Source organism: Chiloscyllium plagiosum, chromosome 7, assembly GCF_004010195.1.
Source record: "Chiloscyllium plagiosum isolate BGI_BamShark_2017 chromosome 7, ASM401019v2, whole genome shotgun sequence".
Lineage (NCBI taxonomy): Eukaryota > Metazoa > Chordata > Chondrichthyes > Orectolobiformes > Hemiscylliidae > Chiloscyllium > Chiloscyllium plagiosum.
The window spans coordinates 40,712,128-40,725,732 of NC_057716.1; the positions used below are offsets into that span (position 1 = coordinate 40,712,128).

The 13,605-nt window shown below is 42.4% G+C and overlaps 1 protein-coding gene across 8 annotated transcripts in view; it reads left to right on the plus strand.

Annotated features, from left to right (window-relative positions):
- Positions 1-6,261: 6,261 nt before the first annotated feature.
- cerkl (ceramide kinase-like) overlaps positions 6,262-13,605 on the plus strand; it is a 185,510-nt gene continuing 178,166 nt past the window's right edge. For 2 of the 8 annotated variants that reach the window (XM_043693484.1, XM_043693482.1), the window contains exon 1: positions 6,262-7,014. In XM_043693484.1, the coding sequence (XP_043549419.1) occupies positions 6,792-7,014 (223 nt within the window). In that variant the 5' untranslated portion in view covers positions 6,262-6,791. The remainder of the gene's footprint in view (positions 7,015-13,605) is intronic. The other 6 variants (XM_043693485.1, XM_043693481.1, XM_043693483.1 and 3 more) reach the window with 3 other exon arrangements.

A 13,605-nucleotide genomic window follows, 5' to 3' on the forward strand; every position in this document is an offset into this window, starting at 1 on the left:
CTTTATGATGCAGCCTGTCTTAGAGAGGAAAATAAAGTGTGAGGGAAGCATTTGTTTCAATACACAAACCTTTTCTTGTAGTATAACATTACACTATGACAGTTCTTCAATGTGTAGTTATAAGGTGTCAATTTTGACACCACTAGAACAGGATCTATCTCCATAAAACACTCAAATAACATAGGAAAAATAAACTTGAGCAGCTCCATTGTAAGTAACAAAAAGGACTACTTTCAGTTTGACAATGAAGATTACTTTGAAATTATTCAACTCTGGGAAATCTTGTTGTATTCTGAAGTGTACATTTTTCAGCCTGCTGTAACTTTCCTGGCACTGGGCAACTCCAAAGCAATCTTTAGCCAATTCTGAAGATTCCTGCCACCACACACAACATTGCTTCATATGAAACTGTTTTGGGATTTAGCTGATGTCACCAGACTATAAGTTGGAAGACCATGGTGGTAAAACTAGTCCTCAAACCAAAATTAAAGGAATGTCATGTTACTTACATGTTTACAAAAGGTAAAGTACTTCATAAAAGCATGCATCTTCTATAGGTTTGTTTCCCTTTAAATTAATTTACAGGACTGATAAAGTTTCTCATTATGGGGTTGAATTGAATATTTTAATGCATGGATTTATTGACAGAAAGCACAATCAAATGTATTTGTAACTTTTAAAAAGAATAATCTATTTTCTTACTTAGTGGATTCAAAGGGTAAATATGCAAGAATTTCATTTATCTGTCACTGTCTCCCCTAGAAGTGCCCCTTGCTCACCCGTTTGCCAACATTTCCAGCATGTGCCAGAAGATTGGAAGGAGTGTTCTCCTTACATCACATACTTCCACTCTCTTAATGTAATGCTGATTTGGATCATGCAGGTTGAGAAAACTAATTAACATGTCACTCTACAAACTGCAAACTATGGTCTAAATTTTCTTTAAAACACTGAAATTACAGGCAAGATAAATTTTAAATCTATGATTGAAAAGTATCAGGACTCCAAAGTTATTTTCAAGGTGCTGTGGCATGATCCTGGATTTGCCAGTGTATGTTGCTTCATTATCACAAGGAAGGCTGGAAAGTAGGTGATGCAACCCAGACAAAGCTGCAACAAGTATAGAAGCAGCAGTGAAGTATATCTTGGTTTGCAGCATACTAAGATAGAGCACAGAGAGACAAATCTCTCCTGTACACCTCTCCAACAAGCCCTTCATCTATCTACTCTTCAGCAGAATTCATCTTTGAGATCATGCTCCAGTGAACTGGCAAGCAGATGTAACTGTAGCCTCCTTTTGCCCCAGTGAAGAACCACATGCAGGCTGATCCTAACTCTATTTTTGCCTCAAAAGTGTTGACATCTGTGCTGGTGGCTGTGAATGTCAGATCAAGACCTCTAAGAAGCTTACATGTTTCAATGAAAGCTCTCTTTTAAACTATAGGGAATACTGACTTTGACTAAACAAACTCCCTGCAGAGCAAGTCCTCTCATTCCATATATTTCATTCTACTGACACTTTGTTACACCCACTGGGAAACAAGTATGGGGCGGCATGGTAGCTCAGTGGTGAGCACTGCTGCCTCACTGCACCAGGGATCTAGGTTCAATTCCACGCTTGGACAACTGTCTGGAGTTTGCACTTTTTCCCCATGTCTGCGATGGTTTCCTCCAGGTGCTCTGGATTCCTCTCTCAGTCCAAAGATTGGCCATGGTAAATTGTCCATAGTGTCCAGGGATTTGCAGGATAGGTGAGAATTAGCCATGGGAAAGGTAGGGTCACAGGGATTGGATAAGGAAGTGGGTCTGGGTGGAATGCTCTTCAGAGAATCAGTATGGGCTGAATGACCTGCTTCCACACTGTAACGATTCCATAAAGTATATCCTTCCTTAGCTGCAAAGACAAAACCTGAATAGTGCTCTGGATGTGGTGTCACAAAAGCCCTTAACACACAACAAACAAGGGTAGGGCTTATACAATTAGTGGTAAGGTCTTGGATAGTATGTAAGAATAGAGGGACCTAGGAGTGCAGGTACATATATCTTTGAAGCTTGCGTCACATATAGACAGAGTGGTTAAAAAGGCATTTGGCATGCTTGCCCTCATTGCTTTGTCCTTTTGGAGCTGGGAAGTCATGCGGAGGTTGTACAGGACATTGGTGAGGCCTCTTCTGAAGTACTGTGTCCAGTTCTAGTCACCCAGTTATTGGAAAGATATTATTAAGCTGAAGAAAATTCAGAAGAGATTTACCAGGACGTTGCTGGGTATGGAAGATTTGAGTTATAAAGAAAGCCTGGATAGGCTGTGATTGTTTTCAATGCAGCATACGAGGTTGAGAGGCGATCTGACAGTAGTTTCTAAAATAATGAGAGGTACAGGTAGAGTTAATAGTATTTCTCTTTTCCTTAGGACGGGGGATTTCAAGACGAGGTGACATATTCTTAAGGTGAGAGGAGAAAGATTTAAAAAATACATCAGTGGCAAATGTTTTAGAGTAGTTCGCGTGTGGAATGAACTTGCTGAAAAAATTGTGGATGTGGGTACAATTACAAAGTTTAAAAGACGTATGGATAGATGTATGAATAGGAACAGGAACAGGAACAGGGTCAGGAACAGATATGTCGGACCAGTTTACTTTGGGATTACGTTTGCCATGGACTGATTGGACCGAAGGTCTGTTTCCATACTATATGACTCTATGATTTTATAACTGCAGCAAGATTTTCCTACTCCTGGATTCCAAACCATATGCAATAACAGCTGACATACCATTTATGAAGAAAGGGTGATGTGAAAAAAACCTTATTCACAGTGAGAATGGAATACACCACCTACAAATGTAGGGGAGGCAGGTTCTATTGAGACATTCAAGAAGGCATTTTTTTTTAAAGATAGTAATGGTATGCTGGACTATGAAGAAAAGGGAGATTTGCACATGATAAGAGAGTGAACTATATCCTAGAGCTGGTGCAAGCATGATAGACTGAATGGCCTCCTTCTGCACAGTAATAATTCTGTAATTTTTTGACATTTCACATCAAAAACTTAGCTTTCATCCTCCTGTCGGCTTCATCAAAAAAACTCAAGCTTGTCAAGAATGAAATTAGATTAGATTAGATTACTTACAGTGTGGAAACAGGCCCTTCGGCCCAACAAGTCCACACTGACCCACTGAAGCGTAACCCAGCCAGACCCATTCCCTACATTTACCCCTTCACCTAACACTACGGACAATTTAGCATGGCCAATTCGCCTAACCTGCACATTTTTTGGATTGTGGGAGGAAACCGGAGCACCCGGAGGAAACCCACGCAGACACGGGGAGAATGTGCAAACTCCACACAGTCAGTCGCCTGAGGCGGGAATTGAACCCGGGTCTCTGGCGCTGTGAGGCAACAGTGCTAACCACTGTGCCACCGTGCCGCAAAATGTCCTTGATGATTCTGTCAAACCTTGCTTCATTTATCTAAAAGGCTGCTAGTTTTCTTACAGATCAATGTTTCTAAAGGCTTTTCCATCACTAATATTACTTCCAGATTTGTAATTACCAGGTTATCCTACTTTAGTTTTTTTGAGGTATTTATTTAGTACCTCAGCTATGCCTTCTGCTTCAACCTATGGAGACCCATTGCTACTCCGATGACCAGTTTATTATTAATATAATAAGTTGCCTGTAGTAAACCCTTGAAAGCAAATTGCTGGGTTCTTAGTTTCAGAGTAAGAAAATCCAAGGTAATTTTATTCCTTTGCTTATAGAAATCTATTGAAAATAATAGGCTTTGTCTGACATTAAATTTCTAACAATGTCTTGCTGCCAAAACAGTAGTTGAAATGGACATCAGAGATTTTTGTGGGAAACATTTCTGATTTTTTATATTGGCATCAATTAAACATTTCAAACAAGTAATTCAGAAATTATTGTTAGCAGTCTTAAATAACTAGATTTTTTAATGGTAAAATATGCTTTGAAGTTGAGATAACATTCACAATTTAGATTATGTTTACAAGTTCACCCTGAAGGTATTTAGTATAAAATGTTTTAAATTGTTATTTGCGTGCAATTATAGAGTCATAGAGATGTACAGCATGGAAACAGACCCTTTGGTCCAACCTGTCCATGCCGACCAGATATCCCAACCCAATCGAGTCCAACCTGCCAGCACCCGGCCCATATCCCTCCAAACCCTTCCTATTCATATACCCATCCAAATGCCTCTTAAATGTTGCAATTGTACCAACCTCCACCACATCCTCTGACAGCTCATTCCATACACATACCACCCTCTGTGTGAAAAAGTTGCCCTTAGGTCTCTTTTATATCTTTCCCCTCTCACCCTAAACCTATGCCCTCTAGTTCTGGACTCCCTGACCCCAGGAAAAGACTTTGAAAATGTGTTGCTGGAAAAGCGCAGCAGGTCAGGCAGCATCCAGGGAACAGGAGAATCGACGTTTCGGGCATAAGCCCTTCTTCAGGAAGGGCTTATGAGGACTCCTGAAGAAGGGCTTATGCCCGAAACGTCGATTCTCTTGTTCCCTGGATGCTGCCTGACCTGCTGTGCTTTTCCAGCAACACATTTTCAGCTCTGATCTCCAGCATCTGCAGACCTCACTTTCTCCTCCAGGAAAAGACTTTGTCTATTTACCCTATCCATGCCCCTCATGATTATATAAACCTCTATAAGGTCACCCCTCAGCCTCCGACGCTCCAGAGAAAACAGCCTCAGCCTGTTCAGCCTCTCCCTATAGCTCAAATCCTCCAACCCTGGCAACATCCTTGTAAATCTTTTCTGAACCCCTTCAAGTTTCACAACATCTTTCCAATAGGAAGGAGACCAGAATTGCATGCAATATTCCAACAATGGCCTAATCAATGTCCTGTACAGCCGCAACATGACATCCCAACTCCTGTACTCAATACTCTGACCAATAAAGGAAAAAAAACGCTGCCTTTTGCGACCATCAAACATCTATAGCACGTTGCTGCAATGAAGTACTTTTGAAGTACAGAAGTATTGGAAACATTTTAAAACAAAGTTTCAATAAATCAATTTTAATTCTATCAAATTTGCACGAAGCTTTCAAAAGAATCTGATAGTTTTCCTGTCATTATTAAAGTGGGTCTACACAGGAATCAGATCATTGTAAGTTTCTAACACTGCAAGGTTCTGTCAAAATTACTCAGTAATCAATTTTAATATGACATGGAGCTGCCAGTGTTGGACTGGGGTGGATAAAGTTAAAAATCACACAACACCAGGTTTGAGTCCAACAGGTTTATTTGGAAGCACTAGCTCTCCAAGTGCTGCTCCTTCATCAGGTAGCTGTGGAACAGGATCATAAGACACAGAATTTATAGCAAAAGTTCATAGTGTTATGCAACTGAAACGATATATTGAACAAATTACAGATACATTCTATTTTGTTCAAAAAGCACACAATCTGCAGGCAGTTAACCCATGGAACATTTTATAAAATCATACTTTGGAAAAAGAACCAGTCTGGCTCAAAATTGAGATACAGACTCTGACCTCATACCTTTAATGCATTGTCTGAGCTATCACTTTTTAAAATAAAACCTTACGTTATCTCGAGAATGTGACTTGAAAGTAGTTCTGGGTTTTACATATTAATGAACCAAAACCTGCAACCCATTGTAAAAAATGAAAGACTTAACAGCAATCTAGGTTTGTTTAATATATCGTTTCAGTTGCATTACACTATGGTCTTTTACTATAAAGTCTGTGTCTTATGATCCTGCTCCACAGCTACCTGAAGGAGCAGCACTCCGAAAGCTATTACTTCCAAATAAACCTGTTGGACTAGGACCTGGTGTTGTGTGATTTTTAATTTTAATTCGGTATTTGTTTGTTTGATCCGTTGTATACTAGAAATGAGGCAAAGGAGGAAATCTAAGCAAGCCCTTCACACAAGTGTGAAGCACGTGCTAGGCAAACTAATTGGTTGTTTTCTAATGTTTGTATTTATTCAGTTGCAAACAATATAAAAGTAAATCACTGCAGCTGATGGAAGTCTGAAATTAACAGTGCAGCAAAACAGTACTTCCATTTTTTTTATATACAGTACTTGAAATAGCAAGTTCTTGTAACGTATCAGTATGTGGATACAGCAAGAATTATGTGTGGTACAGTACTTATATTATCATATTTCTGTCAAACGGTCCAGAGATGGTCCGTGGCGGCAAGGCACACAGGTGAGCTGTTTGAAGTGAAATTTACAACTTAAAAAAAACAATGCTGTTTTTAAAAGTTTGTACCTGTTTATTTAAAGTGAAACCATAGCAGCAAATCAGAAAAGAGACTAGCTGTGAGCATGCCTGTATACGATCAAGTATTTGCAATGGCTGTGGTTTGCTTTCTTAGAAGTATTCTAAGTGTTGGGTACGACTAAAGTAGCACGGGGGACGTGGAAACTTGGGCGGAGGACCAAACCTGCAAAGTCACCTCCTCTTGTGTCCAGGTGACTGAATACAGTTCCTTCCCGAACTTGAAGCCGCTTTCTTTCATCTGCCTTTTCCACCGATTCTCACTTCAGTTAGTTGTCCCGGAGAGGGAGAAGGGCGTCCCTATGTAGATGAAGGTAGCGCGAGCGAGTGCCTCCAACGGTCGGTGCGGCGCGTTCCCCACGCAGGTGCGCCGCTCCTTCGTCCTTCGGTCGCGCGCTTAATGGTGGTGGCGGCGAGCGCGAGGAGTGAAGCGTTGCTACGAAGGCAACCGCGTTTACACGGGCGGTAGGGCCCATCATTCGCAACGCAGTCGTTGCGCGGCCCGAGATGTCTGCAGGCGGTCGGCAAACCGTCGCCCCCCTGGGTACCTGCGAGACTGGAGGCAGTGGGCGGGTAAGGTCAGCTCCGTCCCCGGAGAGGGGCGCAGAAGTGCGCGGTCCGGAGGATCCGATCTGCCGGGGTATATTTCAGGTCGAGAAAAGAAGCTGCGACGTCGTCTTGACATCGAGCAGATTGACATGGACGCCGATTGAGCCGGAGAGCCCGACAGGTGGGTCATTGTGTTGCTGGAGCTGAGACCAGGGGCTTCTGTACAGCCAGCACAGAGCTTAGTACTACTTCTGCAAACTCCCACATGGTCATTCACTTATGCTCAAACTCTCAAAACATCACGCAACACTTAGTGGGGCTTGCTAAGTTTTACATTATCAGAAGTGTCCAGCTTAGACAAGATAACTAACCGGAACATAATTCTTAAAGATAACTTTAAAAATACAGTAACTAAAAGCTCGTGTACTTGATATTTGGATGTTCCGTGTGACAGAAACAACTTGGCAAATGATTACTTACAGTGTGGAAACAGGCCCTTCGGCCCAACAGTTCCACACCGACCTGCTGAAGCGCAACCCACCCAGACCCATTCCCCTACATTTACCCCTTCACCCAACACTACAAACAATTTAGCATGGCCAATTCACCTAACCTGCACATTTTTGGACTGAGAGAGGAAACCGGAGCACCCGGAGGAAACCCACGCAGAAGGAGAATCCTGCTGAACTCGAAAAGTTTACTCTCTCTCTCGCTCCATGAATACTCAAATGCTGCCAGACCTGCTGAGTTTTTGCAGCACTTTGCTGCGGACACTGAAAATCTGAAATAAAAACACTGTTTTTAGATTATTTACCGGTGGCTGATAACCATTTGCCATGATTCAGGGCCAAGGCTCAGGAACAATATATTATACAAGTGCTGATGTACAATTTTCCTCAAAGCGTAAGTTTTACTATGTGAGGCATATAAATATCGAATCCGTTGTACGTCAAGAGCTGAATATCTGTTGGATGGTACCTTGACTCGGACTTCTGAATTTGAAAAATCATTTCATTTTCAATAACCTTAATATAACTGAGTCATTTGTGGGATGTAAAACAATGTTTTTCTACATTAAAATTCCCAGAAATTCAAAATCTTCTGCATCATGCCATATTTTTCAATGGCTATTGAAATATTAATATTTTTGAAATCATCTTGTTCTGTTCTATAATTAGGAAATGTCATTTCACCTTCATTCTGTGGGTACAGTGTGTTGGTAATCTGTAAAATGTGGATATGAGTGAATTATTGAGGTTCACAGCATATTTACATTACTTCTGAGTCCAAGGAGTAGTTATCCAGACACTCCACCTTGTTTGAAATGTAAAGTAGACCCCTTGTGACTACTGAGAAATTTATTTTCACTTTTGAAGTATGTGTTACACACCTTTTCCCTTTTATGAAGCTATGCTGACTCTGCTTAATTTCATACATGATGATTTCTCAAATGTTCTATTATTCTTTCACAATTGATTTCAATATTTTTCCAACAATAATGTTAAGCTAATCAACCTACTGTTATCTGCCTTTTGCTTATCTCCCTCTCTGAGTAAGGGTGTCATACTGGCAGTTTTCCAATCCTTTTGGTTCTTCTCCAAAGTCCAAGGATTTTTGGAAAACTACAATCACTGCATCCACAATCTCTGTAGCTACTCTCTTTAGAAACTTTGGATGCAAGCCATTAGGGCCAGGAAACTTATCTGCCTTTAGCCCCATTAGTTTATCTAATACTATTCTCTAGTGATGATGGTACTTGATTCCTCCCCTGAGCCACAGCCCTTTGGACCTGCTCTGCCACTCATCAGGACAATTTACAAGAATACCAATTCATGGGAGAAGCCAACTTTGATAATGCATGAGGGAAGGGCACTGATTGCTTGGTAAGTAGACTGATTTGTAGAGTCATCATGGTGGAGAATGCAACATTTAATAGTTGGTAGTTAACAGCCAAGATTGATTTACATTTTAAACCAGGCAGATTAACTCTGGTCAGGGCAATCAGATTATAAATTATAACCAGATACTCTGAATAATGTGAATAGCTGTCACTCGTTTGAGTTGAAACAGGCACAATGCATGTACATGTTTTTTCTGTCGGCACAAAAGAGAGCCCTGTATAATATTACATGTAGCTCTCAGTACATGGAAGTGCATCACACAGAACCCTGCCAATAATCGTCTATTGATTGTCATTGCAGTTCTTTGCGCACTCAGACTTATTCAGCAAATGTCCAGTTATGCCATCACAAAGTTGGAATTGTATTGCAAGTTTTGCAACCATGAGCTGGTTGAGTCTGGCCAGTACCTTGCTTACTGTGTACAGGATATGCTGCTTGAGATTATCTGCCAGTCTTTGGGATGCAAGGCCTACTTATGTAGAATCACATGCAAACTGAAATTTATATAACACATTACTCATCTGTGGTCATCAGAATACATTTTTGACTTGAAGGCAGCATCCTGTTACTGGTGAATGCCGCTCACTGTTGCACAATCACAGTGTGAACTGAATTCACTCGTTGAAACTTTGAATAAGTTTTATTCTTGGGGTTTTTATGCCAGAGTGCTAAGGGCCTTACCTCTGACCTAGATTCAAGTCTGAAAGTCATACTCCAGAACTATGTAATAAAATCTCTGGGGGTGCTGATTAGACAATATCTAAACTTTACCTTTTGGGTAACCTGAGATAGACATTTTTCAGGATTAAAGTTGACTGCCTTCGAACTTTTCATGAGTTTGTGTAATATACGATGAGAAATGATCTGATCAGGATAGCCATTGTCATGCATGATGGCTTTGCTCCATCCTATTTTAACATATGTTTGCAGTGTGAAGTAATGAATCGGGCCCTGACCAGTGAAGGAGCTCACTTCACAGTTTGGTACTAAATGTGAATTTTAATTTGGGTGGAGCCCATCAAGACGTATAAGAGAATTCTTACATGTATTTGTGGATGCAGATATAGAAAATGGAACACCTACACATCGTAACATGTAAGGGATAAAAGGTTAGGTATCATTTCCAAAAGGATAAGTTTCTAATGAAATCCAACAAAGATGTTTGAAAGTCCTGGGCCTGAAGAGATCCCATGGCAATACCACTTATTTGGATGTAGATGGTTTTATTAAAACTAAACTCAATTGTAAGAGTTGCTGAGTTCATAATTTCAATAAATATTGATTCACACAATTTGATTGCCATGATGTAGTGCTGCTATGCAGGTGTGTACGACTAGGAGAAAGTGAGGATGGCAAATGCTGGAGATCAGAGTCCAGATAGTGGTGCTGGAAAAGCACAGCAGGTCAGGCAGCATCTGAGGGGCAGGAGAATCAATGTTTTGGGTATAAGCCCTTCATCAGAAATGGAGGCTTGTGGGCCAATTGGACTGAGATATAAATGGGAGAGGTGTGGGGATGGGGGCAAGGTAGCTGGGAATGTGATTGGTAGATGAAGGTGCAGGTGGAGGGGAGTGTGGAGCGGATGAGTGGGAAGGAAGGAAGGTGAACAAGTAGGATAGGTCAAGGCTGCGTGCCGAGTTGAAGGTTTGGTACTGGGATAAGGTGGGGTCAGGGGAAATGAGGAAACTGGTGAAATCCACATTGACCAAATGAGAGAGGTGGGGTGGTCCTAAGGCGGAAGATGAGGTGTTCTTCCTCCAGGCGTCGGGTGGTAAGGGTTTGGCGATGAAGGAGTCCCATGACCTGCATGTTCTTGGTGGAATGGGAGGAGGAGTTGGTTGGTGCGGGTGTCCCAGAGATGTTCTCTGAAACAATCCACAAGTTGGCATCCTGTCTCCCTGAAGTAGAGGAGACCACACCAGGTGCAATGGTGTTTTAAAAAATTCTCAAGGTCAGGTTCGTAGGAGAGTAGTCTGACACAGAACAAACGACCAAGAGGCGAGTCTGCTAGAATATGAGCATTTTATTCCCCGCAGCGTCGCCACAACCAGGTCTCATCTTACAACGGGTCTGGCTTATACTCACTCTACATGTTACCGGAACTGGGAGCCGTCAGTTCTCGTAGAGCGGTTGCCAACAACCCACGCTCGGCGGTTAAACGTAACCCCGGAGCAGACTCACCGAACTGGAGACTTTTCCAGCTGATATACTCTTTTCCAGATATAAACATTCATGTGAACAGCAGAGCAAGGCTAAAAAACACATTCCATTCTGGTTACATACAGATAAGAAGATTCACACGGGGAGGTGTGTAATAAGATTCACACGGGACTAAGCAACACCTCCATTCCGGTTAGATTCACACATGTATTGGGACATAATTTTTAACCGTTTCACCACATTCCACTGCTTGGCCCAATACATGTGTTACATTATGATTCACACATGTATTGGGACATAATTTTACACCACAAATGGATACAATTAATAATGTGCGTGGAAGTACAGGTAAGTTTCTGTCGAATGTGTAAAGGTCCATTGGGGCCTTGGATGGTGGTGAGGAGGTGTGTATGCAGGTTTTGCACTTCCTGTGGTGTCAGAAGAAGATGTCGGAGGGCATGGATCTGCCGAAGAAGTTCTGAAGTGGTCTCTCTGGAATGCAGATCAGGTGGGGAGGGGAATATATTGCTAGTGGTAGGGTCTGTTTGCAGGTGGTGGAAATGGTGGAGCATGACCGGTTGAGGCGGTCTATATCGTGGCAGCAGTTGGAAATTAAGAGATCAAGGGCAGGTAACAGACTGACACGAGGTGTCCAGGTGGATGGGCTGTGTTGGAGATCGGAAAAGGGGTCCTCGGAGTGTGGGCAAGAGTCTTGATGGAAAAAGTGGGCTCTGAGGTAGTGGAAGAAATATATTCAAGGTCACAACATGTGTTGAACTCATTAATCTGTGAGCGTGGTGGGATGAAGGTGAGGCCTTTACCAAGGACTGATTGTTCATTCCCAGTAAGTGGGTGGGGGGGGTGGGGATGGGGGTGGTCTGAGGGAATGGTAAAAACACTGCAGGGCTGGCTGGGTGCTAGGACTTGTTGTGGGGCTTGAGCTAGGAGTGGGGGCAGAGATGGCCACTGGAGTGGGCATGGTCATGGGGTCAGGCGTGACATCATGAACAGAAGTGATGCTCACCGTGGGGGCGGTCATGGGGCCCACGGTGGTACTCAAGGGAGCGGAAGTGACGTAACATGTGATGTCAGTGATGCTGTTGGTTGAGTTCCAGTGAGTGATGTCACTGGGCGTGGAAGTGGCAGCAGCAGCAACTCCGGGACGGCGGAAGTGATGTACAGGGTCAATATTGCATTGGTTCCGGCGGCGTTGTATCTTGCAGCATTTGCGATGGCGGTGTATCCTGCGGCAATTGCCGAAGCAGTTGTCTTTCTGGCGATCGTGGAGGTGGTTGCCTGGACGGCAATCATGGAGGCTGTGAGGCAGTGGGGGCAGAAGTGATGTCATCGCTCACTGCTGTAGTGGTGGCTGGAGTGGCCGTGTGGCTAACGGATCTGAGCAGTTCTGGAGGCCAGGGGAAGGTTCTGAAATGGTCAAGGAAACCCGAGTATTGAGATAAGTACGTGAAAGTTTGTTCGACTTAAGTTCTTTTATGTCTGATATGGTGGAGAAAAAGCATTTGTTGAGTGTGTGAATTCTTCTGAGGATGTAAAACAGCAGAGGTCCTTTGCAGCTCTGCACAGATGTGTATGACTTCCTTGATGGTACATTGGTGATGAGGTTAGCAATGTCAAATTGACATTGAATAGTTCGTGCTATACAAGTCCTATATGGTCTTCACAAAGGAGTCATAGTCATAGCACGGAAACAGACCCTTCAGTCCAACTTATCTGTGCCGACCAGACATCCAAATCCAACCTAGTCTCATTTGTCCGCCGTTGACCCATATCCCTCTAAATTCTTCCTATTCATGTACCCAACCAGATGCCCTTTAAATGTTGTAATTGTACCCACCTTCAGCACTTCCTCTGGCAGCTTGTTCCACACATGCACTATTGTCTACGTGAAAAAGAAGTCCCTTATGTCCTTTGTAAATCTTTCCCCTCTCTCCTTAAACCTATGCCCTCTGGTTTTAGACCCCCCCCCCCCCTCCCCGAAAAAGACCGTGGCTATTCACCCTATCCATGCCCCTCATGATTTTATAAGTTCATCCATCAGCCTCGTACTAGCAGTTTGAATGAATCATCTTATTTCATTTCACACTGCAATCTTTTCATATAATACAAAATAGTACTCTTCAAACTCACATCCAAAGTTTTTCTGGAATCCAATATTGTCATCCTCTCAGAAGTGCAGTTTGATATCTTAACCTAGTGTAAAGAAATTCCTCAAGTTCATTTTCCAATTATTTTAAATCCATGAACTCCAATTAGCAATCCATTTGCCAGAAGTGAGTTCTTCACTATCTAAATGGAAAACTTGCTCAAGACTGGATGAGCAATTTACCCAACCATTTGGCCAATTCAGGTTGTGCAGAAGGAGTCATAGGTAAGGTGTGAAGAGACATTACTTATATCCAAGCTGCCCAAGACACACATCTGTGTATGCAGTGAGCCATGAGGATGGACCCTATTGTGTATCACCTGGTAGTCCATTGCTCTTACACAGTCCGGTAACCAGTTTTATTTAGCTTGCTTTCAAGCAAAGCTATTTGGTCATGCTGTGTGGCAGATTGAGTGGATGCAAATTTTGAACTATTTTATTGTCATGTGTACTTTAAAATAGCTTTCATTTGTCACCACGATACAGTGTCATTTTGATCGTTTCAGAAAAAGAAATAAAAAATATAGCTTAAAGAGAAATCCCCTCG